At 42.4% G+C, this 25,589-nt stretch overlaps 1 protein-coding gene across 1 annotated transcript; it reads right to left on the bottom strand.

The window, feature by feature from the left end:
• Window positions 1–428: 428 nt before the first annotated feature.
• LOC123999985 (lymphocyte cytosolic protein 2-like) lies at window positions 429–11,775 on the bottom strand. Its single transcript, XM_046306049.1, has 21 exons — window positions 11,224–11,775; window positions 11,021–11,083; window positions 10,842–10,888; window positions 10,145–10,210; window positions 10,020–10,048; window positions 9,856–9,896; window positions 9,522–9,726; window positions 9,087–9,184; window positions 8,929–8,989; window positions 8,712–8,813; window positions 8,600–8,625; window positions 8,285–8,304; window positions 7,923–8,027; window positions 7,514–7,538; window positions 6,519–6,531; window positions 6,307–6,382; window positions 6,131–6,174; window positions 5,905–5,990; window positions 2,196–2,270; window positions 1,793–1,942; window positions 429–1,463 (listed from the first exon to the last, which is right to left on the bottom strand). Exons 1-21 carry the CDS (start codon window positions 11,299–11,301, stop codon window positions 1,326–1,328), a joined length of 1,548 nt encoding a protein of 515 aa, XP_046162005.1. The 5' UTR covers window positions 11,302–11,775; the 3' UTR covers window positions 429–1,325.
• Window positions 11,776–25,589: the final 13,814 nt, after the last annotated feature.

Raw genomic sequence — 25,589 nt, 5'->3', positions numbered from 1 at the left:
TACTGCGAACATTTCTGCACAGTCATAGATGATTCAAGCCTGAATTTGGGCAGACAGAGGCATATGGCAGTTGGGTAGTTTTTGCTCCTCATCATTTGTTCCTCCCAAAGATATATCCCACCTTATCAGCTCAGAGTTGTCTCTCTCAAGTTGCCTGCAAGGACAGGTTAAGTGTTCCATGATTAATTTCCAGGAAAAAAAAATATTGGAGGCTGCCAAGGATGGCAGTTAGTGTGATTGATGTAATCCTCTCCTGCTGTGCTGACACAGACATAACAGCATGTCTGTCTTTCCAGGAGGGTTATATTGTCTGCTATTGTATTTTACATACTGTACGATTTATATTTTCTCTCTAGGCAGAGGAGTCAGGTTTAACATGTATTCCACTAATGTATGGCTTGTGTAAATTATAACAAACAAATTTGAGATTAGGGACATAAATATTTTTATGGTTTTTACAACAGGTTCTTGGTGCAGATGCAACACACTTACACTTTTTTGGAACTTGTTTTAATACTACACTACCAGATCAGTAGTGAGACAACCGTTTTGTCATCGTCTATGTTTCAGGCAAGTTAGAGAAACAACGGAAGTCGTTGACAAAAAAGTCAATGGAAAAGACGGGCAGAATTTGGCACAGAGGTCAGTGAAGTTTTTTCTAGTGTGCCGCCATCAATGACCTGTGATTTGTAGAATTTCTGCCACGTTTCCAATCCCCAAAAATGCAAAGATGGTTTCAACAGTAAATAACAGCTACATAAAGGAACATACAGTGTCAGAAATTAAACAACATGGCTTTCATTGAACCGTGCAGGAAATAAATACTGTTTTATTTGGAAGCCAATCAATTCCGTATTATGAAAGCTCAGCAGTAGTGATTGACTGTTTACCCCACTATATCCTTACTGGGACAATGTATGCTTGGTTCTGATTCACAGCAGATCTAGCTGATATCTAGGCTTGTAAACAGGAAAATAACACAGAGCAACATAAACATTTACAGAACTAGGCACACAGACATTTTCAGCCTTTCCGTACTCAAATAAATACATAAGTAGAGAGAGAGAGAAAAACGACAAATATTGTTGAACCAGTATTGACTTTTCTTTTTGAAGTCCATCGAGTAAACAGTTGACAGTGGCGTACTCTTCATCCAAGAGTCACTTGGCTTTACATTAAATGACTGTACATGTAAAGACAATGTACTGGAATTCAAAGGTTGCATAATTCATTCCCCCATAATGTTAGTGGTATTCTTTTATTAAAACCAATGTCAATCTTGACTATTGGTCCATGTTATTGTTCTCCCTCCCCCCAGGTTTCTATTAAAAGGATGGATGGAGACCTGCTGGGTAGATCAGGGGACACTGGTTCTGCTGACCTGCTTCACGGTTCTTAGCATCAATCAGCAGAAGTGGTTGCTGTCTGTAATGGTTGATGATGTGTGCCACCATCGGAAAGGTCTGAAACAGAAAACACGAACCCATCCATTAGCAGGGGTTCATTGAGTCGTATCATAACAGAAGCTGAAACATACATTTCAGATGGTACATCTAATCAAATCTTCTCGTTGATTGTGGGGCCAAAAGTACTATGTAACAAACTTTCACATTCCAGATACAGTTCACAAAGCTCACTACGTCATCCTCAGAGTGCTTGCTAATATGATATAGAATTACACATTTTGCTCTGACTGGTCATAATTAGGGCTATGAATTTATTTTGTACCATTTGACCTGAACAGGATCAACTCCAAGCCTTAGTCAGGATGAATGAGGTAGATATTGTGTACCTCTGAGCCCTTAAGACCAGTTCCCAGCAGAAACTCATTCTGTTCGCAGCGAATCTGGATATTGTAGACTTTGTCCTGGTAAAGCACCATGAGCGTATAGGGCTGGATGGACGAGCGCTTAGAACTGTCTCGTACCAGAAATGCACCATCCTAATCAACAAGTGAAACAGAAAAACACTGCTTGTCATAGTGGTGTTTGTGTTGTATCACCACAGAGCACTAGTGAACTACTATACATATTTATTTCAATAATATTGTCATTTTGGACATTGGACTATATATGATATTTCATGGTCCCCTTCAAAAACCATTGTCACGATGAATCTGTAAGTACAGTGCATGAATGAGAGTTATTACCGCCAACCAGGTGTGTGAGTGATATTGGTAGCAGAAGACGCCTCACCTTATTGACCCGTCTGAGACAGCCCTCCGCTTGGCCCCGTGTCACCTGGCCAACGTACCACCGAGGGTTCATGTCCTACACATTCACATAGGAACACAATCACACATCAATAATATGGGATTTGTGACCTGTTACTAATTTCTGGAATAGGATTCAGACAAAAACCATGTCACAACAACAATTGCTACGTTCGTAATGTTTCCAAATGTTTCAATAGAAGTGAGTTGTCGTCTTTTACAAACCTATCAAGAAGTCTTTTTTCCTTCTTCGTAACATTGCCTAAATCAGAAAACTTTTGTCCAAAAATGTGCAGAAAAGCTGATCCATGCTTTTGTCACTTCTAGATTAGACTACTGCAATTCTCCACTCTCCGGCTGCCTGGATAAAGCACTAAATTAACTTCAGTTAGTACTAGACTCGGCAGCTAGAATCCTGACTAGAACCCAAAAATGTGATCACATATTACTCCAGTGCTAGCGTCTCTACACCGGCTTCTTGTTAAGACTAGGGCTGATTCCAAGGTTTTACTGCTAACCTGCAAAACATTACCTATCTCTCCGATTTGGTCCTGCCGTACATACCTACACGTATGCTACAGTCACAAGATCCATGCCTCCTTATTGTCCCTAGCATTTCTAAGCAAACAGCTGGAGGCAGGGTTTTCTCCTATAGAGCTCAATTTTTATGGAATGGTCTGCATATCCATGTGAGAGACGCAGACTCGGTCTCGACCTTAAAGTCTTTACTGAAGACTCATTTCTTCAATAGGTCAGTTGGTCCTATGATTGAGTGTAGTCTGGCAAAGTTGAACGGCAAGGTACTGGAGAAACAAACTGCCCTTGCTGTCTCTGTCTGCCCGGGTCCCCTCTCTCCACTGGGATTCTCTGCCTCTGACCCTATTATGGGGGCTGAGTCACTGGCTTACTAGTGCTCTTCCATGCTGTCCCGAGGAGGGGTGCGTTACTTGAGTGTGTTGTGTCAGACATTATCTTTCTGTCTGGTTTTGCGCCCTGTCGGCCTTGTGCGCCGGAGGAGATCTTCGTGGGCTATACTCAGCCTTGTCTCAGGGTAGTAAGTTGGTAGTCTGTTGATACCCCTCTAGTGGTGTAGGGGTTGTGCAGTTGTAAAGTGGGTGGAGTTATATCCTGCCTGGTTGGCCCTGTCCGGGGGAATCGTCGGGTGGGGCCATAGTGTTCCACTTGACATTTCCCACATGTTATGTTACAGCCTTATTCTAAAATGGATTAAATAAATAAAAATCCTCATCAATCTACACACAAATCCCATAATAACAAAGTGAAAAGAAAAAACATTAATATTCAGACCCTTTACTATGACACTAGAAATTGAGCTCAGGTGCAGGTCCTGTTTCCATTGATCATCCTTCAGATGATTCTACAACTTGACTGGAGTCCACCTGTGGTAAATTAAATTGATTGGACATGATTTGGAAAGGCACACAACCTGTCTATATAATAATAATAATAATAATATATGCCATTTAGCAGACGCTTTTATCCAAAGCGACTTACAGTCATGTGTGCATACATTCTACGTATGGGTGGTCCCGGGAATCGAACCCACTACCTTGGCGTTACAAGCGCCATGCTCTACCAACTGAGCTACAGAAGGGCCATAAGGTCCCACAGTTGACAGTGCATGTCAGAGCAAAAACCAAGCCATGAGGTAGAAGGAATTGTCCGTAGAGCTCCGAGATAGGATTGTGTCGAGGCACAGATCTGGGGAAGGGTACCAAAACATTTCTGCAGCATTGAAGGTCCCAAAGAACACAGTGGCCTCCATCATTCTTAAATTCAACAAGTTTAGAACCATCAAGACTCTTCCTAGTGCTGGCTGCCAGGACAAACTGAGCAATCAGGGGAGAAGGGCTTTGGTCAGGGAAGTGACCAATAATCCAATGGTCCCTCTGACAGAGCTCCAGAGTAGAAGGACAACCATCTCTGCAGCACTCCACCAATCAGGCCTTTATGGTAGAGTGGCCAGACGGAAGCTACTCCTAAGTAAAAGGCACAAGACAGCCCACTTTCAGTGTGCCAAAAGGCATCTAAATGACTCTCAGACCATGAGAAACAAGATTATCTGGTCTAATGAAAACAGGATTGAACTCTTTGGCCTAAATGCCAAACGTCACGTCTGGAGGAAACCTGGCACCATCCCTACGGTGAAGCATAATGGTGACAGCATCATACTGTGGGGATGTTTTTCAGCAGCAGGGAATGGGAGACTAGTCAGGATCGAGGGAAAGATGAAGGGAGCAGAGTACAGAGAGATCCTCCTGCTCCAGAGCGCTCAGGACCTCAGACTGGGCCGAAGGTTCACCTTCCAACAGGACAACGACCATAAGCACACAGCCAAGAGAACGCAGGAGTGGCTTTGGGACAAGTCTCTGAATGTCCTTGAGTGTCCCAGCTAGAGTCCAGACTTGAACCTAATTTAACATCTCTGGAGAGACCTGAAAATAGCTTTGCAGCGATGCTCCCCATCCAACTTGACAGAGCTTGAGAAGATCTGCAGTGAAGAATGGGAGAAACTCCCGAAATACAGGTGTGCCAAGCTTGTATAATCATACCCAAGAAGACACAAGGCTGTAATCACTGCCAACGGTGCTTCCACAAAGTACTGAGTAAAGGGTCTAAATACTTGTGTGATATTTCTTTCTTTTAATTTCTTCTAAATTTGCAAACAATTCTAAAAAATATATTTTTGCTTTGTCATTATAGGGTATTCTGTGTAGATTGATGAGGGGAAAAAATGATTTAATCAATTTTAGAATAAGCCTGTCACGTCATAAATGAATGCACTGTATCCAGAGTAATACTCCTGTCTTTATTTATGTATTTTATTTTACCTTTATTTAACTAGGCAAGTCAGATAAGAACAAATTCTTATTTTCAATGACGGCCTAGGAACAGTGGGTTAACTGCCTGTTCAGGGGCAGAACGACAGATTTGTACCTTGTCAGCTCGGGGATTTGAACTTGCAACCTTCCGGTTACTTGTCCAACGCTCTAACCACTAGGTCTTATCTGTTGTCCTGTGTGAATTTAAGTATGCTTCCTCTAATTCTCTCTCTGTCCCTCTCCTCCCGGAGGAGCTGAGCTGTAGGACCATGCCTCAGGACTACTTGGCCTGATGACTCCTGGCTGTCCCCAGTACACCTGGTCGTGTGGCTGCTCCAGTTTCAACAGTTCTGCCTGTGGCTATGTTCACCGGACGTACTACCTTGTCCCAGACCGGCAGTTTTCAAAATGTCTCTCTCTCTATCGCACCTGCTGTCTCGACTTCTGAATGCTCGGCTATGAAAATAATTTGATTGATTCAATAGGAGCTGACTGTCTCACATAGTCAAAGGGCTCTGCTCGTAGACACCACAGTAATTGAGACTAGGGGCTGCAGCCAGAATCTACAATACTCCCTTGGAAGTTATTCCATGTGTAACTCTGTGTTGTTGTCTGTGTCACACTGCTTTGCTTTATCTTGGCCAGGATGCAGTTGTAAATGAGAACTTGTTCTCAACTAGCTTACCTGGTTAAATAAAGGTGAAATTAAAATAAATAAATAAAGAAGAACAATACAATGTCTCCACCTACTGAACTAAGCAAGTCATTGCATCACTAGAGACGGTCCAACGTAAGTACGTTCATATTCGCGAATCTGTCTGTCTGTCGGTCTGTATGGTAGGCGGTCACCTGTTCATCCTCTAGGTCTGCCGGTGGGGGCATGGAAGCTTGCACAGGTGACGGCACGGGCACAATCTTGCTCCTGTGGGAGAAAGCTTAGAAAGGAAAAAGGAGAATCCAATCAGTGATCAATCGAGAAGTTGTGAGTCATAGTTGTCAGCTGTGAGTCACACAGTATCATTTACCAGAGTAGAGTGTTTGATAATGGGGACCGAAGTCAAAACACAGCACTCACATGCCTGCAGTCTTGAAGCAGTTGTAGCGATATTAGGTGGCAAGCTGGAGAGAGGTGGAACAAGAGTTTACAGGTTACCATTCAAATTGTAACCTTTATCACCGCTGCAAAGTTATACCCTCCGTATAAGCCATTTTCCTTCCCTAACTTTGACGTTACAAAACAACTGATCTTACCAGTCGGAATGTAAGGGTGGTATAGGGAGCCCTGGTCTAGGAAAGGTGTTGGAGTTGAAGGACTTGGTCATGGACACTAGAAGAGATACATATAATCATTAAGATAATGAAAGACATACTGCATAGTCCCTCAGGTTAAAACAGGAGGAAGATGAAGTGTAATGTAAAGTTCCCTTGTACAAGAAGAAAAAGCTTTTTAGAAAATGGCTTACCTTCATTTCGTACCTGTTGGTGACATAAGAGAGGAACATGGTATGAGGTGGAACTACAGCTTTTTCTCTGGCCCTGTTTATACCTGGTGCTAACATGAGTCCTTTGTTTTGACCCTGTCCACATTCTGATTGTGCCCACTTTTGCAGATACGTGTCTATGTATTTTATGCGTCCACTATGTCCGCATTGTGACCAGATTTCCTGGTTATTATTTGAAGGGATATCTTTTCAAAATAATATTTATTTATTTTAAGACACATGTCAATGATTTTAGAGGGCGGGATAATGATGATTTAAATGTTTTCAGATTAGATCTACACTTGCAAGATATCCAGACACAATGATTGGTCAGGAAGATCTGATCACAATCAGATCACAATGCGTCTTTTATTTTCTTACTACACCTGTCAAAAAATGTGGGCATAAATCATAATGTGGACAAGATCAGGACAAAGGACGCATGTTAGAACCAGGATTAAATAGGGGTTTAGTGAAGCTAAATACACAGTTTCAAAATCCTTATTAGCACCCTGCAGCCCACTGCTGGCTTGCTTCTGAAGCTAAGAAGGATTGGTCCTGGTTGGTCCCTGGATGAACCAGATGCTGCACCCTTTCCTCTGGTCTAAAAAAAAAATGCCCCAGGGAAGTGTTTGGGGACATTGCCCTGTGTAGGGTGCCGTCTTTCAGATGGGACTTTTAACGGGTGTCCTGACACTCTGTGGTCCATAAAGATCCCATGGCACTTATTGTAAGAGTAGGGGTGTTAACCCTGGTGTCCTGGACAAATTCCCAATCTGGCCCTCATACCATCACGGTCACCAAATCATCCCCAGCTTACAATCGGCTCATTCATCCCCTCTCCTTTCCCCTGTAACTATTCCCCAGGTCATTGCTGTAAATGAGAATGTGTTCTCAGTCAACTTACCCGTTAAAATAAAGGTAAAATAAAAATAAAAAACTTCCACCGTTGTGGTGATCCAGTGAAATAGCCTTACCTCATTTCTTGCACCAGGCACATATCTGCAACAGAAATGGACATTACAGATAGCCAAATATGTGCAACAGCCAACAAATCAAATGAAACAGACGGAAAACTGGAAGGGTAATACTAAAATGATACACATATTGTGATGCAGAGAGCTTCTCCTTTGTACCACAAGCAAAGGTCCTACAAAGGAGTGATCTGTGGCAGTGATTCACCCCAGCTCAAATAGCTCCCGCTAACTAAACAACCACCATTCCACTCCTCCGCCCCATGTATTCCTGATGGAGTGTACAGTACTTCCCTAAACATTGAACCACAGTGTGTTTATTTAAGGATCAGCTGATATGTAGTGTATATGACATAATGTGCCTGGAGCTGTGCTGTATGGAGCATGAAGGGAAGCTGGATGCATGGCAGACCTGTTGTTGCCCACCGACGAGCTGCTCCTGATGACTCTAGCTGACAGAGGGAGGGGCGGTTTGGGCATCCTGGGAGGGTCTGGACTCCTCTCTTCTGCCTGAGGCCTGGAAATAGAACGTATGTGAAGTCAGAGGTTCCCATACTGGTCAGAGTAGTGAGCATTTCAGTTATGGCCTGTTTAATTTCTTGAGAAAAAGGTACAGTTATATAACTGAGTGTATGTACAACAAATGTGGCACATATACACATGTGCAGTCACGATTCAAACACGGAAAGCGGTGCATTGTCAATGACATGAAATAGAATTGGGAGAAGTCGTACGAAGGAAAGCAATACACACAAAAAAAGAAGACTTCTTTACCTCCATAAATGTGGAGCAGGCTGTGTGTGTGAGGAAAAACAAACATGTCATACACTTCATTGTGAATTCTACCTATTTCGAACTATTAGTAAAGACTCAAACTATTAGTAAAGGCCTTTAAACACTCACATGTGGACATGCTTCCAGCTAAAATGTATACAGTTATAAAAAGCTACGTATAACTTCAGCAAGCACATAAAATATGTATGTGTATAATTGTCTTCACTTGACATTGAGCGATGATGTAGGGATGAGAAGAAAGTTGTTTGGACACAATATAGGACTAACTAGAACATAATCAAATGTAATTCTCACCCTATCGGTTGTGTTCAACTTCCTTGCTGTGTGGACAAACAGAGCAGGTGTAAGAACAGACAACTGCTGTAGTAAACTTTTGCTTGCTAGGTTAAGATTGGTGTGAGAGTACCTGGTACTGGAGATTCAGTAAGGTTTGTTCGATCCAGTTTGGTGGGCTTTATTCTGCGGTCAACTAGTGGAGCAGGGGGAGCACTTGAGAAAGGAGCGGGCACTTTAAAAGACAATTTGAAAAGACAAGGTACAAATCAATACAAGTGACTGAAAAGTGTTCAAATGCTATATTTATAGTGAGATACTAACATTCCAGAGTGTACATTTACTCTTACCAGGGAGTCTGCCAGGGCGCTGGGGAGATTGCTCCCTTCTGGGTGGGGGAGGCTCCACTAGCTGCAGAAACAAGGAGTTTAACGTAATGATGAAGGACTGAGTGAAAGGAGAGAGTGGGGGAGTGAAAGAGGAGTGCAGTCAGAGGGGACATACTCACACTAGGGCGACTGGCAGAGGGGAGTGGAGGACCAGGCCCAGGGCGTTGAGGTGGTGGAGGTGGTTGCCTTACAGCTGTACCGCGGTGCGGGGTACTATCTAAACAGACAGACAGACAGACAGACAGACAGACAGACAGACAGACAGACAGACAGACAGACAGACAGACAGACAGACAGACAGACAGACAGACAGACAGACAGACAGACAGACAGACAGACAGACAGACAGACAGACAGACAGACAGACAGACAGACAGACAGACAGACAGACAGACAGACAGACAGACAGAAATTGTAATCAATGTGGGACAATACAAAGTGACAACATATGTAATATAATAATAATAATAATATATGCCATTTAGCAGACGCTTTTATACATGTTCTTTGTGATAGTAGTTTTGCATGGCAGTTTTGTACTGATGTCTCCGTACCAATGTAGTCATCGTCAGCCATGCGCTTGGCAGCACAGAGTTTATGGGGAATCTCATCAGGCGGCTCAGACGGAGGTGGCTCATAGTCGTTGTCACTGTCCTCACCTCCAACCTCCGGCCCCTCTGTTGGGTACTCATAATCGCCCACACTGCCGTCATCATCATCAGCATCTGGGCTTACATAGTCGTCGTCACTCACCTCATCCTGGGAGTGACAGACAACCAAGTTAAAAGACAACCGATGAAAAGATAAATATTCCCGAGAGGAACAAGACTTGAAATTAAGAGGGAGGAATGGAATGCAGTAAACTAACATGGCCAAATACTGACTTACAAATTCATCAGGTCCCCAGGGCTGAACCTCTTGTGATGTATCTGCAGTAGGAAGCAGTAGAATGGTAAAATTTCCAATTTATCATGGTCCAATTGCTTCTATGTCAATCATAATAACTTGATCTAGGGTAAAGTCTATGCTTTCAAATTCTAAATAATACATACCTGGTTCATGATATTTTGGTGCTGCAGATCTGGAGAAAGTACAGAGGAGAGCAAGATTGTGCTTGGATATTGCTTTGAATTAAACTACTAAAGTTTAATAGCTAAGAATTGCAAGAAGTGCACACCTTTTAGCGAAGAATGGCCTTTTTTCTTCTTTCCTGTTGATTTCACAGCATATTTTGGAGATAAGTCTGTAAAAAGAGCAGACAACATTGTGGCAGTCAATACTGCTACCATCTATTGGGGCAAACCATGTCACCATCTTTTGTCACACAGTCGCTTATCGACACAGTCAATAATTCCCTTATAATTCTATTCTGAGCACGTGTCACATGTTTAATATTGTGAGCAGTGATTGGTGAGTGCTATTTGAGTCCGCCTGTGACAGGATGTGGTATCTAAAACGTAGGTTGAAATGTCATTGTCACTCTTTGGCTCTCCGAATGTTCTTCTAAAATACGGCACCCTACCACTCTCCTCCCTATCTGTCTATCCCTCTGGTCCTTCTTGGTCCCCCGCTTTACTGTTTCCTGCCCTAAAACACTCATGTTAAAAAAAAGAAGTTTATCTCTGTTGAATAGTTTCCTCTCCCTGTGTATTTATCATACTTCCCAACATTTTCATTGTTCAGGGGCATAAGAGACTGAGTGGTCTTCATTTTGCCTTACAATGGTCCACCCAAAAGTGGAGTACTTTTTCAGGGTGCTTAGTCTACCTGGGTGCCTATGCTGGTTTTCCGTGTTGAGCATGTAAAAATGGTTTGATGTAATTGTTGAAATGTTCAGTTTCACAAAATTCAAGAGAAATTAATGAAATACTCACGGTGAATGGACTTTGGGGAATTTCTGAATGTCATTTTCACTCATGTTCTACAAGAAGATAGATTACGTATTTCCATTAAGTGATATATCACATGACAGTACAAATATTAATTATTTTGTCTTCCAGTCCAACTAGGAACACGTGGGAAAAGGGACACACATTTGCTTCATATCTCTTACCAAGAACCTTTGCCCATTAATATTACATTTCACGATGACTTTGTCACATCCACTTAACTCCAACTGTAAAAAAAGAAATAATAATAATATGGACACTGTGAAACAGCTTTGAATATGATATTGTATGACAGAGAATTAAGGAAAGCTTTTACAGGTTGTGAGCTGTCAACAAAAGGTACAAAATTAACCTGAAAATGACTTACCCTCCTCATGTAGTCTGACAATTGGTGTGGATTCCAGCCCATGACCTCTGACTTGGATGGCACTCTGTCAAAACTCATTGTTTCCCGTCTGTCTTCTGAATATAAATTAAATATTTACAAACTCCTTGGAAAGACAGCTGGCTGGGAAACCTCCTATGTTACGGGGCAGTCATATTCATAGCCATGTTTGTCAGAAAATGGCTCCTTGTATCTTGCTGCGACACCCTTGGCAATGCTCTGTCTGACGCTGTGCAGAGGAAGTGTGCAGCCTGAAGAGTGTTCAGAGAAATAAAATGGGAAGATATCACTCTTTCACAACACAGAAAAGAGGCAGAACAACACCCACCACAAGTGCTATCTGAGGGCAAAAGTAGAAAAAATACTATTCTGTGAAATCGTGTCAGGTGTGATGTCAAGTGGCTGGGAGGTGATGAAATCCATCCACCAAGAGTTTTGTATGATCTGAAGTCCAGACAACAGCAACATATACATTTAAATGTCAACATCTTAAAAGCTAGTCCGTTCCCTGAGAGCTCTGAGAAAAGAAAGAAAGCAAACTTCCTCTTGAGTTTCCTGTTGATGATGACAGTAGTGGTGGCAACAGCAAGGGGAAGTACAGCCCCTTGTAAGAAAAATACCAGTTAACATAGCTAGGAGCATAACATACACAACAGGCCTAATGACACTCATGAAGAGCTGTAAAATCTGGACCCCTACAAATCAGCTGGGCTAGACAATCTGGACCCTCTCTTTCTAAAATGATCCACCGCAGTTGTTGCAACCCCTATTACTAGCCTGTTCAACCTCTCTTTCTCATCGTCTGAAATTCATAAAGATTGGAAAGCTGCTGCGGTCATCTTCCTCTTCAAAGGCGGAGACACTCTAGACCCAAACTGGTACAGACATATATCCATCCCGCCCTGCCTGTCTAAAGTCTTCGAAAGACAAGTTAACAAACAGATCACCGACCATTTCGAATCCCATCGCACCTTCTCCGCTATGCAATCTGGTTTCAGAGTTGGTCATGGGTGCACCTCAGCCACGCTCAAAGTTATAAACAATATCATAACCACCATCGATAAAAGACAGTACTGTGCAGCCATCTTCATCGCCTGGCCAAAGCTTTTGACTCTGTCAATCACCGCATTCTTATCGGCAGCCTCAATAGCTTTGGTTTCTCAAATGACTGCCTCGCCTGGTTCACCAACTACTTCTCAGATAGAGTTCAGTGTGTCAAATCGGTGGTCCTGTTGTCCGGACCTCTGGCAGTCTCTATGGGGGTGCCACAGGGTTCAATTTGGACACTGTGTTAACCTCTCTGGGATATTAGGGACGGTAGCGTCCCACCCCGCCAACAGCCAGTGAAAGTACAGGGCGCCAAATTCAAAACAACAAAAATCTCATAATTACAATTTCTCAAGCATACAAGTATTTTACACCATTTTAAAGATACAATTCTTGTTAATCCAGCCACAGTGTCCAATTTCAAAAAGGCTTTACAGCGAAAGCACCACAAATGAATATGTTAGGTCACCACCAAGTCACAGAAAAACAGTAATTTTTCCAGCCAAAGAGTGGAGTCACAAAAAGCAGGAATATAGATCAAATGAATCTTTGATGATCTTCATCAGATGACACTCATAGGACTTCATGTTACAAAATGCATGTATAATTTGTTTGTTAAAGTGCATATTTATATCCAAAAATCACATTTTACTTTGGCGTGTTATGTTCAGCAGTTCCAAAACATGCAGTGATTTTGCCACATCAATTCACAGAAATACTCATAATAAACATTGATAAAATATACAACTATTATACATGGAACTTTAGATAAACTTCTCCTTAAGCATCTCCATTCCAAAATTAAATCTAGAATCGGCTTCCTATTTCACAACAAAGCATCCTTCACCCATGCTGCCAAACATACCCTCGTAAAATCATTGCTATGCAGACGATACACAATTAATCTTCTCCTTTCCCCCTTCTGATGACCAGGTGGCGAATCGCATCTCTGCATGTCTGGCAGACATATCAGTGTGGATGACGGATCACCACCTCAAGCTGAACTTCGGCAAGACGGAGCTGCTCTTCCTCCCGGGGAAGGACTGCCCGTTCCATGATCTCGCCATCACGGTTGACAACTCCATTGTGTCCTCCTCCCAGAGCGCTAAGAACCTTGGCGTGATCCTGGACAACACCCTGTCGTTCTCAACTAACATCAAGGCGGTGGCCCGTTCCTGTAGGTTCATGCTCTACAACATCCGCAGAGTACGACCCTGCCTCACACAGGAAGCGGCACAGGTCCTAATCCAGGCACTTGTCATCTCCCGTCTGGATTACTGCAACTCGCTGTTGGCTGGGCTCCCTGCCTGTGCCATTAAACCCCTACAACTCATCCAGAACGCCGCAGCCCGTCTGGTGTTCAACCTTCCCAAGTTCTCTCACGTCACCCCGTTCCTCCGCTCTCTCCACTGGCTTCCAGTTGAAGCTCGCATCCGCTACAAGACCATGGTGCTTGCCTACGGAGCTGTGAGGGGAACGGCACCTCAGTACCTCCAGGCTCTGATCAGGCCCTACACCCAAATAAGGGCACTACGTTCATCCACCTCTGGCCTGCTCGCCTCCCTACCACTGAGGAAGTACAGTTCCCGCTCAGCCCAGTCAAAACTGTTCGCTGCTCTGGCTCCCCAATGGTGGAACAAACTCCCTCACGACGCCAGGACAGCGGAGTCAATCACCACCTTCCGGAGACACCTGAAACCCCACCTCTTTAAGGAATACCTAGGATAGGATAAAGTAATCCTTCTCACCCCCCCCTTAAAATATGTAGATGCACTATTGTAAAGTGGCTGTTCCACTGGATGTCATAAGGTGAATGCACCAATTTGTAAGTCGCTCTGGATAAGAGCGTCTGCTAAATGACTTAAATGTAATGTAAATGTAAAACTGACTATCCTACCGATCCTTTACTTCGGCGATGTCATTTACAAAATAGCCTCCAACACTCTACTCAAGAAATTGGATGTAGTCTATCACAGTGCCATCTGTTTTGTCACCAAAGCCCCATATACTACCCACCTCTGCGACCTGTATTTTCTTGTTGGCTGGCCCTAGCTACATATTTGTTGCCAAACCCACTGGCTCCAGGTCATCTATAAGTATTTGCTAGGTAAAGCCCCACCTTATCTCAGCTCACTGGTCACTATAGCAACACCCACCTGCAGCACGCGCTCCAACAGGTATATTTCACTGGCCATCTACAAAGCCAACGCCTCCTTTGGCCGCCTTTCCTTCCAGTTGTCTGCTGCCAATGACTGGATGAATTGCAAAAATCACTGAAGCTGGAGACATATCTCCCTCACTAACTTTAAGCATCAGATGTCAGAGCAGCTGACCGATCACTGCACCTGTATACAGCCCATCTGTAAATAGCCCTCCCAACTACCTCATCCCCATATTGTTATTTTTTTCTCATTTGCACCCCAGTATCTCTACTTACACATCATCATCTGCGCATCTATCACTCCTGTGTTAATGCTAAATTGTAATTATTTCGCCACTATGGCCTATTTATTGCCTTACCTCTCTAATCTTACATTTGCACACACTGTATATAGATTTCTATATTGTGTTATTGACTGTACGTTTGTTTATCCCATGTGTAACACTGTGTTGTTGTTTTTGTTGCACTGCTTTGCTTTATCTTGGCCAGGTAGCAGTTGTAAATGATAACTTGTTCACAACTGGCCTACCTGCTGAAATAAAGGTGAAAAGTGAAAAAAAAAAAAAAATATGAAGCTCCTAAATAAGATCTGGTACAACCAATTACCTTCAGAAGTCACATAATTAGTTAAATAAAGTCCACCTGTGAGCAATCTAAGTGTCACATGATCTGTCACATGATTTCATGTTCTGAAAGGCCCCCGAGTCTGCAACACCACTAAGCAAGGGGCACCACCAAGCAAGCGGCACCATGAAGACCAAGAGCTCTCCAAGCAGGTCAGGGAAAAAGTTGTGGAGAAGTACAGATCAGGGTTGGGTTATAAAAAAAGATCAGAAACTTTTGAACATCCCAAAGAGCACTATTAAATACATTATTTAAAAATTGAAAGAATATAGCACCACAACAAACCTGCCATTAAAGGGCCATTCACCAAAACTCACATACCAGGCAATGAGGGCATTAATCAGAGAGGCAACAAAGAGACCAAAGATAACCCCAAAGGAGCTGCAAAGATAGACAGTGGAGATTGGAGTATCTGTCCATAGGACCACTTTCAGCCGTACACTCCACGGAGCTGGGCTTTACAGAAGAGTAGCCAGAAAAAATCCAAAGAAATAAGCAAACTTGTTTGGTGTTCCCCAAAAGGCATGTGGGAGACTCCGCAAACATATGGAAGAAGGAACTCTGGTCAGATGAGACTAAAATGTAGCTTTTTATCCATCAATGAAAACGCTATGTCTGTTGCAAACCCAACACCTCTCATCACCCCGAGAATACCTTCCCTACAGTAAAGCATGGTGTTGGCAGCATCATGCTGTGGGGATGTTTTTCATCGGCAGGGACTGGGAATCTGGTCCGAATTGACGGAATGATAGATATCGCTAAATACAGGGAAATTCTTGAGGGAAACCTGTTTCAGTCTTCCAGAGCTTTGAGACTGGGACAGAGGTTCACCTACCAGCAGGACAATGACCCTAATCATACTGCTAAAGCAACACTCGAGTGGTTTAAGGAAAACATTTAAATGTCTTGGAATGGCCTAGTCAAAGCCCAAAACTCAATCCAATTGAGAATCTGTGGTATGACTTAAAGATTGTTGTAAACCAGCGGAACCCATCCAACTTGGAGGAGCTGGAGCAGTTTTGCCTTGAAGAATGGGCAAGAATCCCAGTGGCTAGATGTGCCAAGCTTATAGAGACATACCCACAAGAGACTTGCAGCTGTAATTGCTGCAAAAGGTGGCTCTACAAAGTATTGACTTTGGGTGGGTGGGGGGGGTAAATAGTTATGCACGCTCAAGTTTCCCGTTTTTTTTGTTGTCTTATTTCTTGTTTGTTTCACAATAAAAAAAAGTTGCATCTTCAAAGTGATAGGCATATTGTGTAAATCAAATGATACAATCCCCCCCAAAATATATTTTAATTCCAGGTTGCAAGGCAACAAAATAGAAAAAATGTCAAGGGGGATGAATACTTTTGCAAGCCACTTGTATATATTTACCCAATAATATATGGGGGATTGGAAATTGTGCAAAAAAATTACATTGATGGAGGCTACAATCTATCCACAATATTAAAGCTGATCTACCTCCTAAAAAAATAAGAAAAAAAGGTGTAAACAAGGTCCAAGACCAAGCCCAGTCACAGAGGCCTTTTGCACGCTCCTCGGCGAAGGTCTATTATTACTTAGCTAGCTAATCACACAGGTAAGGTCCTTTGATGTAATAGAAGCACCAGAATCTATCTATCGTGTCTGCTGCCATCACAAGCAGTCACTCACAAGCCTAATAACGTGAACAACACATAGCTAATGTGCTATACTTGTAGCTATTTGTTTAGCTAGCTACTTGCTTGTTTGTCATTGCATAGTTAGCTAATGGTTGCGCTATCGAACCTGCTAGCAAACTAGTAGATATTTGTGCCCTCATTCTTTTTTCAGAGAGGTGGAGTGGGGGGGGGGTTCATGTACAAAAACAATCAAAGAAATGCATACAAAGATAACCCCAACCCATTCCCCACCTCAGTCACCATCCACCCGACCACATCCTCCCTCCCCACCTGGAAACCACGTTTCCCAACCCGTCTTCCACCATTCGACTAGCACCATAAATTCTCGCTGTCAATAATTCTAATGTTATAACTTCTATTTGTAACTGTATCCACTGGTTAAATGGGAGAGAGTGGGTTGGTTGCCATCTTAAGAGACAAAAACATTTCCCCCTACCAGCCGTAATCTTCTCTGATTGATTGAGAGATTGAAGGGGCTATCAATGTTAAGTAACATAATAGATGCAAAGCATTGAATATTTACATTCATGCAAATCAAAAGTAATTTTGTAACTTTGCAGCAGAAGCATTTAACTGCAGGGCAGTCCCACATCCTATGAAGGAATGTGCCTACCTGATTTAGGGGACACCGTATAACTTTTCCTTGGTGTTAAATACAGTCTGGGAACAAACTTGAAATGTTGATGGTTTGGATTACGGGATGTCAAGTTCATAATTTTCCATATTCTGTTCCAGTTAAAGGGTTGTTCGGATTCAATTAGGACCATGGACAATACATTTTGAATATAAACTTTCCAAAATGTGTTTATACATATTATAGAGATCAGTACTTTCGGGAGTCCAGAGAATTTATTTTTGAAATCCCATCATTGGATGATTGGGTAGTTGTGTTTCCCAAGGGACTCCATAGTCAGCATAGTTGTCCAAAATTGTAAATATAGAAAAAAGGTAATGTGTATGTATCTTTCAAATCTTGGAATGTTATAAAATTGCTACTGTCCATGATGTCGGTAAGGGTATGGAGTCCACATTTGGACGATGGGGTGATGCAAAAGGCCGGCCTCCAGATCGCCAGGAATTATTGTGAAATATTGGAGTATGGACATGCAATTTTGATTCCCATTTACATTGTTTTTCAATGTTTCTCCAAATAGAGATTGTGTGAGCAATAATAGGACCAAGGCATAGTTTACATTGTTTAAGGGATATATCAGTGAAGACCACCTCCTCCAGGGCAATAGGAGACACCATATTTCTCTCTGTACTCACTCAGCCAGAGGCAGAATAATCATGTCAAAACCAATGTAGGATGGGGCGAAATGCTAGTGCCTGGAGATACAACTTAAAGTTTGGTACGGATAGTCTTCCTACGTCTTTCCCTCTTTGTACATTTGATCATTTTATCCTGGATCGTTTACAGTAAAAGCTCTTATTTGTGGATTTAAAAAATATTATAACTATAGCTACAACTAGGATTGCACATGACTCAAGTTTGGGCTTGCGTTTGTGGAGGCCGGCAAGACAGATCCAAAGAACGTCTCCAATGTCATATAAAAAAAATGTAGCAGACAGTTGAAAACAAATTGAACATTTTCACAATTTGTTTCCAATGGTGGGTGGTGGTGGGGGGGGAGCACTTATCTTGAGCTCCACACCCACCTTTGAATTTTTGGGGGGGCATCTTCAATAACACCTTTCACAATATGTAAATGTTACCTTTGAAGAAGATCATTGTGTGAGTGTTTAATCTATGAAGAATCAAGAATCACATCCCAATAATTAGACTGATATTTCAGGCTACTGTAGCTGTAAAAATTCTCGCATGCCTCCACTGACACCAACCCATAAACAGGTTGCAAGCAATATGCTTACATGTCAGTACAGTAGCAATAGAATGCATGCTGCTTGCTGTCTTAACAGCAGTTGTTTCAATAGCACAGTTTCCACTTCCTGCTGACTGATGTGGCAAAGTAGGAGTTTGTGAACTATGTTTACAGGTCAAAGAAGAAAAATGAGTAGGTGACTGTTTAGATCATGAAGATCTTTAAATCTGCTGGAAAAAAAGTAGTCATGCTTTTATGCAATTACAACTGACAAAACAATAGGCCTAACGGGTAAAGCAAAGTTCACCATTTCTTTTTCCATCCATTTTTTTGGTGTTCACAGTTGTCAGCTTGCTGGCCCTGCATTTGCCTTTGGGGAGCACAACACTTTTATCAGAACCAATTCTTCCCCACACTGGACAACACAAACATGGTGTACTTCTTCAACTATGTTCGCTGTGCTGTGGCCACTACTCTGGCACTAGGGGCTGCCAACGAGAGAACAGAATCCACCTCATATCTGCAGGGTTGGGGTGTAACTGATAGGGTTGGGGGGGCAGGGTTGGGGTGTTACGTTAAAGGCAAAAATATTGTAATCAGACTACAGATACTTAAAAATATATATATATGATTACTTGTTGAATGCTTTTAAATTCAGATGTTTGCAAAAAAAAAACATTATTGTACCTTACTGTTTTCACAATGACATTCAATTCAGCACAATTCAGCTACCTGCACCTACCCGCCTGTCCAACATCACTACTCTGGACGGCTCTGACTTAGAATACGTGGACAACTACAAATACTTAACCAGATTAGACTGTAAACTCTCCTTCCAGACCCATATCAAACATCTCCAATCCAAAGTTAAATCTTGAATTGGCTTCCTATTTCGCAACAAAGCATCCTTCACTCATGCTGCCAAACATACCCTTGTAAAACTGACCATCCTACCAATCCTCGACTTTGGCGATGTCATTTACAAAATAGCCTCCAATACCCTACTCAACCAATTGGATGCAGTCTATCACAGTGCAATCCGTTTTGTCACCAAAGCCCCATATACTACCCACCATTGCGACCTGTACGCTCTCGTTGGCTGGCCCTCACTTCATACTCGTCGCCAAACCCACTGGCTCCATGTCATCTACAAGACCCTGCTAGGTAAAGTCCCCCCTTATCTCAGCTCGCTGGTCACCATAGCATCTCCCACCTGTAGCACACGCTCCAGCAGGTACATCTCTCTAGTCACCCCCAAAACCAATTCTTTCTTTGGCTGCCTCTCCTTCCAGTTCTCTGCTGCCAATGACTGGAACGAACTACAAAAATCTCTGAAACTGGAAACACTTATCTCCCTCACTAGCTTTAAGCACCAACTGTCAGAGCATCTTACAGATTACTGCACCTGTACATAGCCCACCTATAATTTAGCCCAAACAACTACCTCTTTCCCAACTGTATTTAATTTATTTATTTTATTTTGCACCCCATTCTTTTTATTTCTACTTTGCACATTCTTCCATTGCAAAACTACCATTCCAGTGTTTTACTTGCTATATTGTATTTACTTTGCCGCCATGGCCTTTTTTGCCTTTACCTCCCTTCTCACCTCATTTGCTCACATTGTATATAGACTTGTTTATACTGTATTATTGACTGTATGTTTGTTTTACTACATGTGTAATTCTGTGTCGTTGTATCTGTCGAACTGCTTTGCTTTAACATGGCCAGGTCGCAATTGTAAATGAGAACTTGTTCTCAACTTGCCTACCTGGTTAAATAAAGGTGAAATAAAAAATAAATAAAAAATGTAGGTATGTATTATAAGCAGAGAGAGTATCTCGTATTGACCCAGACTTCTGTCCATGACTATGCAGACTATATCAGTGTGATCTTGCTGGGTTATGCAGCTGCAGCCATCTCACTGCGAGCTATAGGATCATATGCTGGATGCTCATATGCTCATGATGCTGGAGTCCCAATTTCAAAGGCCATCGGAAAGTATTCAGACCCCCTTGACAGCCCTATCCTAAAGTGTTTTAAATAGTTTTCCTCTCATCAATCTACACACAATACCCCATAATGACAAAGCAAAAACAGGTTTAGATTTTTTTCTCACATTTATTAAAAATAAAATACTGACAAATGCCATTTACATAAGTATTCAGACCCTTTATGCAGTACTTTGTTGAAGCACCTTTGGCAGCAATTACAGCCTCAAGTCTTTTGGGGTATGACGCTACAGGCTTCGCACACCTGTATTTGGGGAGTTTCTCCCATTCTGCTCTGCAGATACTTACAAGCTCTGTCAAGTTGGATGGGGAGCATCGCTGCACAGCTATTTTCAGATTTCTCCAGAGATGTTCGATCAGGTTCAAGCATTCAGGCCAAAGATTCAATCTTGGTTTCATCAGACCTTGTTTCTCATGGGTTGAGAGTCCTTTAGGTGCCTTTTGGAAAACTCTAAGCGGGTAATGTGCCTTTTACTGAGGAGTGGCTTATGTCTGGCCACTCTACCATAAAAGCCTGATTGGTGGAGTGCTGCAGAGATGGTTGTCCTTCTGGTAGGTTCTCCCATCTCCACAGAGGAACTCTGAAGCTCTGTCAGAGTGACCATCGGGTTCTTGGTCACCTTGATTTTTGCTTTGAAATGCACTGTCAACTGTGGGAACTTATAGACAAGTGTGTGCCTTTCAAACCCAGGTCCAATCAATCTAATTTACAACAGGTAGTCTCCAATCAAGTTGTAGAAATATCTCTAGGATGATCAATGGAAGCAGGACGCACCTGAGCTAAAATGTTTGCCTCATAACAAAGGATTTGAATACTTATGTAAATAAGGTATTTCTGTTATTTGTTTTTTAAACATTTCAAAATAACAGTTTTCCCTTTGTCAATATGGCGTATTGCGTGTAGATTGATGAGTAAAAATAATAATGTAATACATTGTAGATTAAGGTTGTAACGTAACAAAATGTGGAAAAAGTGAAGTGGTCTGCACTGTATACTGTAGAATAGCATACAACACACTGCAGTATCCCTCGATCATGTGTAGTACTTACTATAGAATGTTGTAGTATACTGTAGAATACTATAGTAAATACTAGTGTTATCCTAAAAAAATGTAGTAAATACTATAGTAATGTAACAGTAATGTCCCCAAAAACTCTACACTTTAACCATAGTAAATACAACAGTTTTTAGTTTGCATAAACTGTGCCCATTCCCCTCCCCCAAATTCCAATTTGTGTAGCCCATAAGTGAGAAACCTACATGCTAAGTATAGACCATATATTGTGTTCCATGCAGGTTATAGAAAAGAGCTTAAGCTCTAAACTATTTGGCTGCCCCCAGGTGGTAAGGGTAGGTAACAGCACATTTGACACGCTGATCCTCAATATGGGGGCCCCTCAGGGGTGTGATGCTTAGTCCCATCCTGTACTCCCTGTTCACCCATGACTGCATGGCCAGGCACGACTTCAACACCATCATTAAGTTTGCCAATGACACAACAGTGATCACGGACAAAGATGAGGGAGCCTATAGGGAGGAGGTCAGAGACCTGGTCGTGTGGTGCCAGGATAACAACCTCTCCCTCAATATGATCAAGACAAAGGAGATGATCATGGGCTACAGGAAAAGGAGGACTGAGCAAGCCCCCACTCTCATCGACAGGGCTGTAGTGGAGCAGGCTGAGAGCTTCAAATTCCTTAGTGTCCACATCACCAACAATTTATCATGGTCCAGAGTGTAGTGCGTATGGCCAGTACATCACTGAGGCCAAGCTTCAGTGATGTACTGGCCATACGCACTACACTCTGTAGTGCCCTGCGGTCGGAGGCCGAGCTGTTGCCATAACAGGCAGTGATGCAACCTCGATGGTGCAGCTGTATAACCTTTTGAGGATCTGAGGAATAGGCTTCTTCACGACTGTATCATGCGGTGTCAGAGGAAGGCCCTAAAGGCCCTAAAAATGGTCAAAGACTCCACCCGCACTAGTCATAGACTGTTCCCTCTGCTATTGCACGGCAAGCAGTACCGGAGCGCCAAGTCTAGGTCCAGAAGGCTTCTTAACAGCTTCTACCCCCAAGCCATGAGACCCCTGAACACCCCCTTCCACGCTGCTGCTACTCTCTGGTAATGATCTATGCATAGTCACTTTAACTCTACCTACAGTACATGTACTTAAGACCTCAATTACCTCAACTAACCTGTGGCCCCACACATTGACTCTGTACAGGTACCCCCTGTATATACCCTCGCTATTGTTATTTTACTGCTGCTCTATTTTTACTTGACGCTTATTTTACTTAAAACTGCATTGTTGGTTAAGGGCTTGTAAGTAAGCATTTCACTGTAAGGTCTACCTACACCTGTTGTATTCAGCGCATGTTCCAAATAAAATTTCATTTGATTTGAGGTTATGGAAATGTGCTCTTTTAATATTTCTTCAGTAGGTTTCCTCTTTTAGAAAGCCTCCACTTCTATGTCAAAAGATAATAAAGCAAAAACACAATTTTAAACACTACAGAAATGTCAGCAAAAACCCTGCAGTAAATATTACAGTATACTACAGTCTGCAAAAACCCTACAGTTAATACTACAGTATATTACAGTCTGCAAAAATGCTCCTGTTCATTGCCTTCAGAAAGTATTCATACCCCTTGACTTATAACACATTTTGCTGTGTAACAGCCTGAATTCAAAATGGATTAAATGAATTTGATTCTCACCCATCTACACACAATATCCCATAATGACAAAGTGAAAACAAGTTTTTAGATGATGATGAGAATGGGGGGAGCTCCTTTTCCTGTGGTCCATGATCATCTCCTTTGTCTTGATCATGTTGAGGGAGAGGTTGTTGTCTTGGCACCACACTGCCAGGTCTCTGACCTCCTCCCTATAGGCTGTCTCATCGTTGTCAGTGATCAGGCCTTGTGGTAACACTGTTGTGTCGTTGGCAAACTTAATGATGTTGTTGGAGTTGTGCCAGGCCATGCATTCATGGGTGAACAGGGAGTACAGGAGGGGACTGTGCACACACCCCTGAGGGCCCTCCTTGTTGAAGATCAGCATGTCAGATGTGTTCTTACCTACCCTTACCACATGGGGGCGACCCGTCAGGAAGTCCAGGATCCAGTTGCGGAGGGAGGTGTTCAGTCCCAGGGTCCTTAGGTTAGTGATGAGCTTTGAGGGTACTATGGTGTTGAAAGCTGAGCTGTAGTCAATGAACAGCATTCTCCAGTAAGTGTTCCTTTTGACCAGGTGGGAAAGGACAGTGTGAAGTGCAATAGAGATTGCGTAATCTGTGGATGTGTTGGGGTGGTATGCAAATTGGAGTGGGTCTAGGGTTTCTGGGATGATGGTGTTGATGTGAGCCCCGACGAGCCTTTCAAATACATGCTTTCACTAATTGTTGTAGCATAGCTTTAAAGCCATTAAACTCAAGTGTTTTACATGTTGACTAACCCATCTCCGTGCATGCGTCTGCATGCGTCATCGTGCACATGTTGATTTTGTCTATCCCCACCCGATGACACGCAAGTTAAAATACCAAAACCAACTGTAAACCAACAATATTCATTTTGGGACAGGTCGAAACACACATGAAACATTCATGGAAATGTATCTAGCTTGTTGCTGCTAGCTAATTTGTCCTGATGGATAAACATTGGGTTGTTATTTCACCTGAAATGCATATAGTACATTTTTTTTACCCATTTTGAGTCATACAAAATCATGTGATCTCCACTCTGAAAAATAATCCACAGATAAAAGGGGAAACCTAGTTCGTTTTTCATTTTCTTTGATTAATCTCTCCTCGTTCCGCATCCTTCTTCTTTTGTGGATTTTATATGGTGGTTGGCAACCAACTTTAAGATGCATTATCGCAACAATCTCACAGGTTTAAAATCACATTTCAAGAAGAGAAATTGCAGAAATAGGTGGTGTTTATGACTGTGTGGATGTCGTAAATAGTGACGACCCAAATAGAACAATGAGCCGGAAGCATCCGGTTGGCATTCCTACAAACATCCAAATATGGTCGATGAGAGGAAGCCCAGTGGCCGAAGGTTGAAGAAGATGGAGCGAGATGGATTTTGGCCGATGTTCTGATAATTTTCTCATCGATTCAACATTTTCATCTCAATAGAGTTTTCTGTTTCCAAAACTAGAATCTGTTACAAACAGTGGACTAAGTTTTTTAGAATTTCCCCTTTACCAAAGTTTTAATAATGGTGTTGTTCTGAAGGAGTGCCAGGGCAAATTAAGTTAATGCACATGAGCACTTCACAGAAAAGGCGTTCCCTAATGGGAATATGCAAATACATGCTAGAATGCACCAACAGGATCTCGCTAGCTCTAGCTTGGCTCTGCCCACCTCGTTGCTTGTTCTGCTACTATGATTCATTTGCTCCCATTAGAAACGACAGGTTGTGGTCTATCTTTGGTTAGTTATAAAAAATCTTTGACCAATTGAACTTAAGTGTGCACCTCGTTCATCTTTCAATCACCTATGTAGGTCCGTAGGATCTTACAAACCAAGGAGCAGATGGGCGAGGCAGGACTTGCAATACTTTAGGCATCTAAAATACATAGAACCAAATTCTATTTTAGGGCCTGGCAATGCAGACGCCCTTTGTCGCTCGCGAGCAGTTTGCAGTTTTCTGCTGAGGCCAGCTTAGTATCAATGTACACCCCAAGGAACATGAAGAACCCCATAACCCCAATGTCTCCCATACTCAGGATGGCATCGACATAGAGGGCTACCACGCTTCTAGTCCTTAGGAAACTTTGCATTATTTATTATTATGTATTATTTATTATTTCTTACATTGTTAGACCAAAAAATCTTAAGTGCTATTACATATAGCCTGGAATAACTATTAGATATCAGAGCAACGTCAACTTACCAGCATTAGGACTCGGAATATGACTTTACCGAAGCTGATATTTTGTCCTAACTTCCCAGGGCATTTCAGCTGATTCCAGAGGCTGAGCCAAAACAACGCTGCCAGAGAAGAG

This window comes from Oncorhynchus gorbuscha, linkage group LG16 (assembly GCF_021184085.1).
Source record: "Oncorhynchus gorbuscha isolate QuinsamMale2020 ecotype Even-year linkage group LG16, OgorEven_v1.0, whole genome shotgun sequence".
Lineage (NCBI taxonomy): Eukaryota > Metazoa > Chordata > Actinopteri > Salmoniformes > Salmonidae > Oncorhynchus > Oncorhynchus gorbuscha.
This window is presented reverse-complemented; position numbering and strand designations above follow the sequence as displayed.

Bases quoted from the DNA above. Each gene is read 5' to 3' on its own strand.
- LOC123999985 (XM_046306049.1), bottom strand. From the start codon at position 11,301: ATGAGTTTTGACAGAGTGCCATCCAAGTCAGAGGTCATGGGCTGGAAT. The intron at 11,084-11,223 runs GTAAGTCATTTT...CTTTTTTTACAG, and splicing joins TGTCAGACTACATGAGGAGG to TTGGAGTTAAGTGGATGTGA. The intron at 8,305-8,599 runs GTGAGAATTACA...TCACACACACAG, and splicing joins AGTTGAACACAACCGATAGG to CCTGCTCCACATTTATGGAG.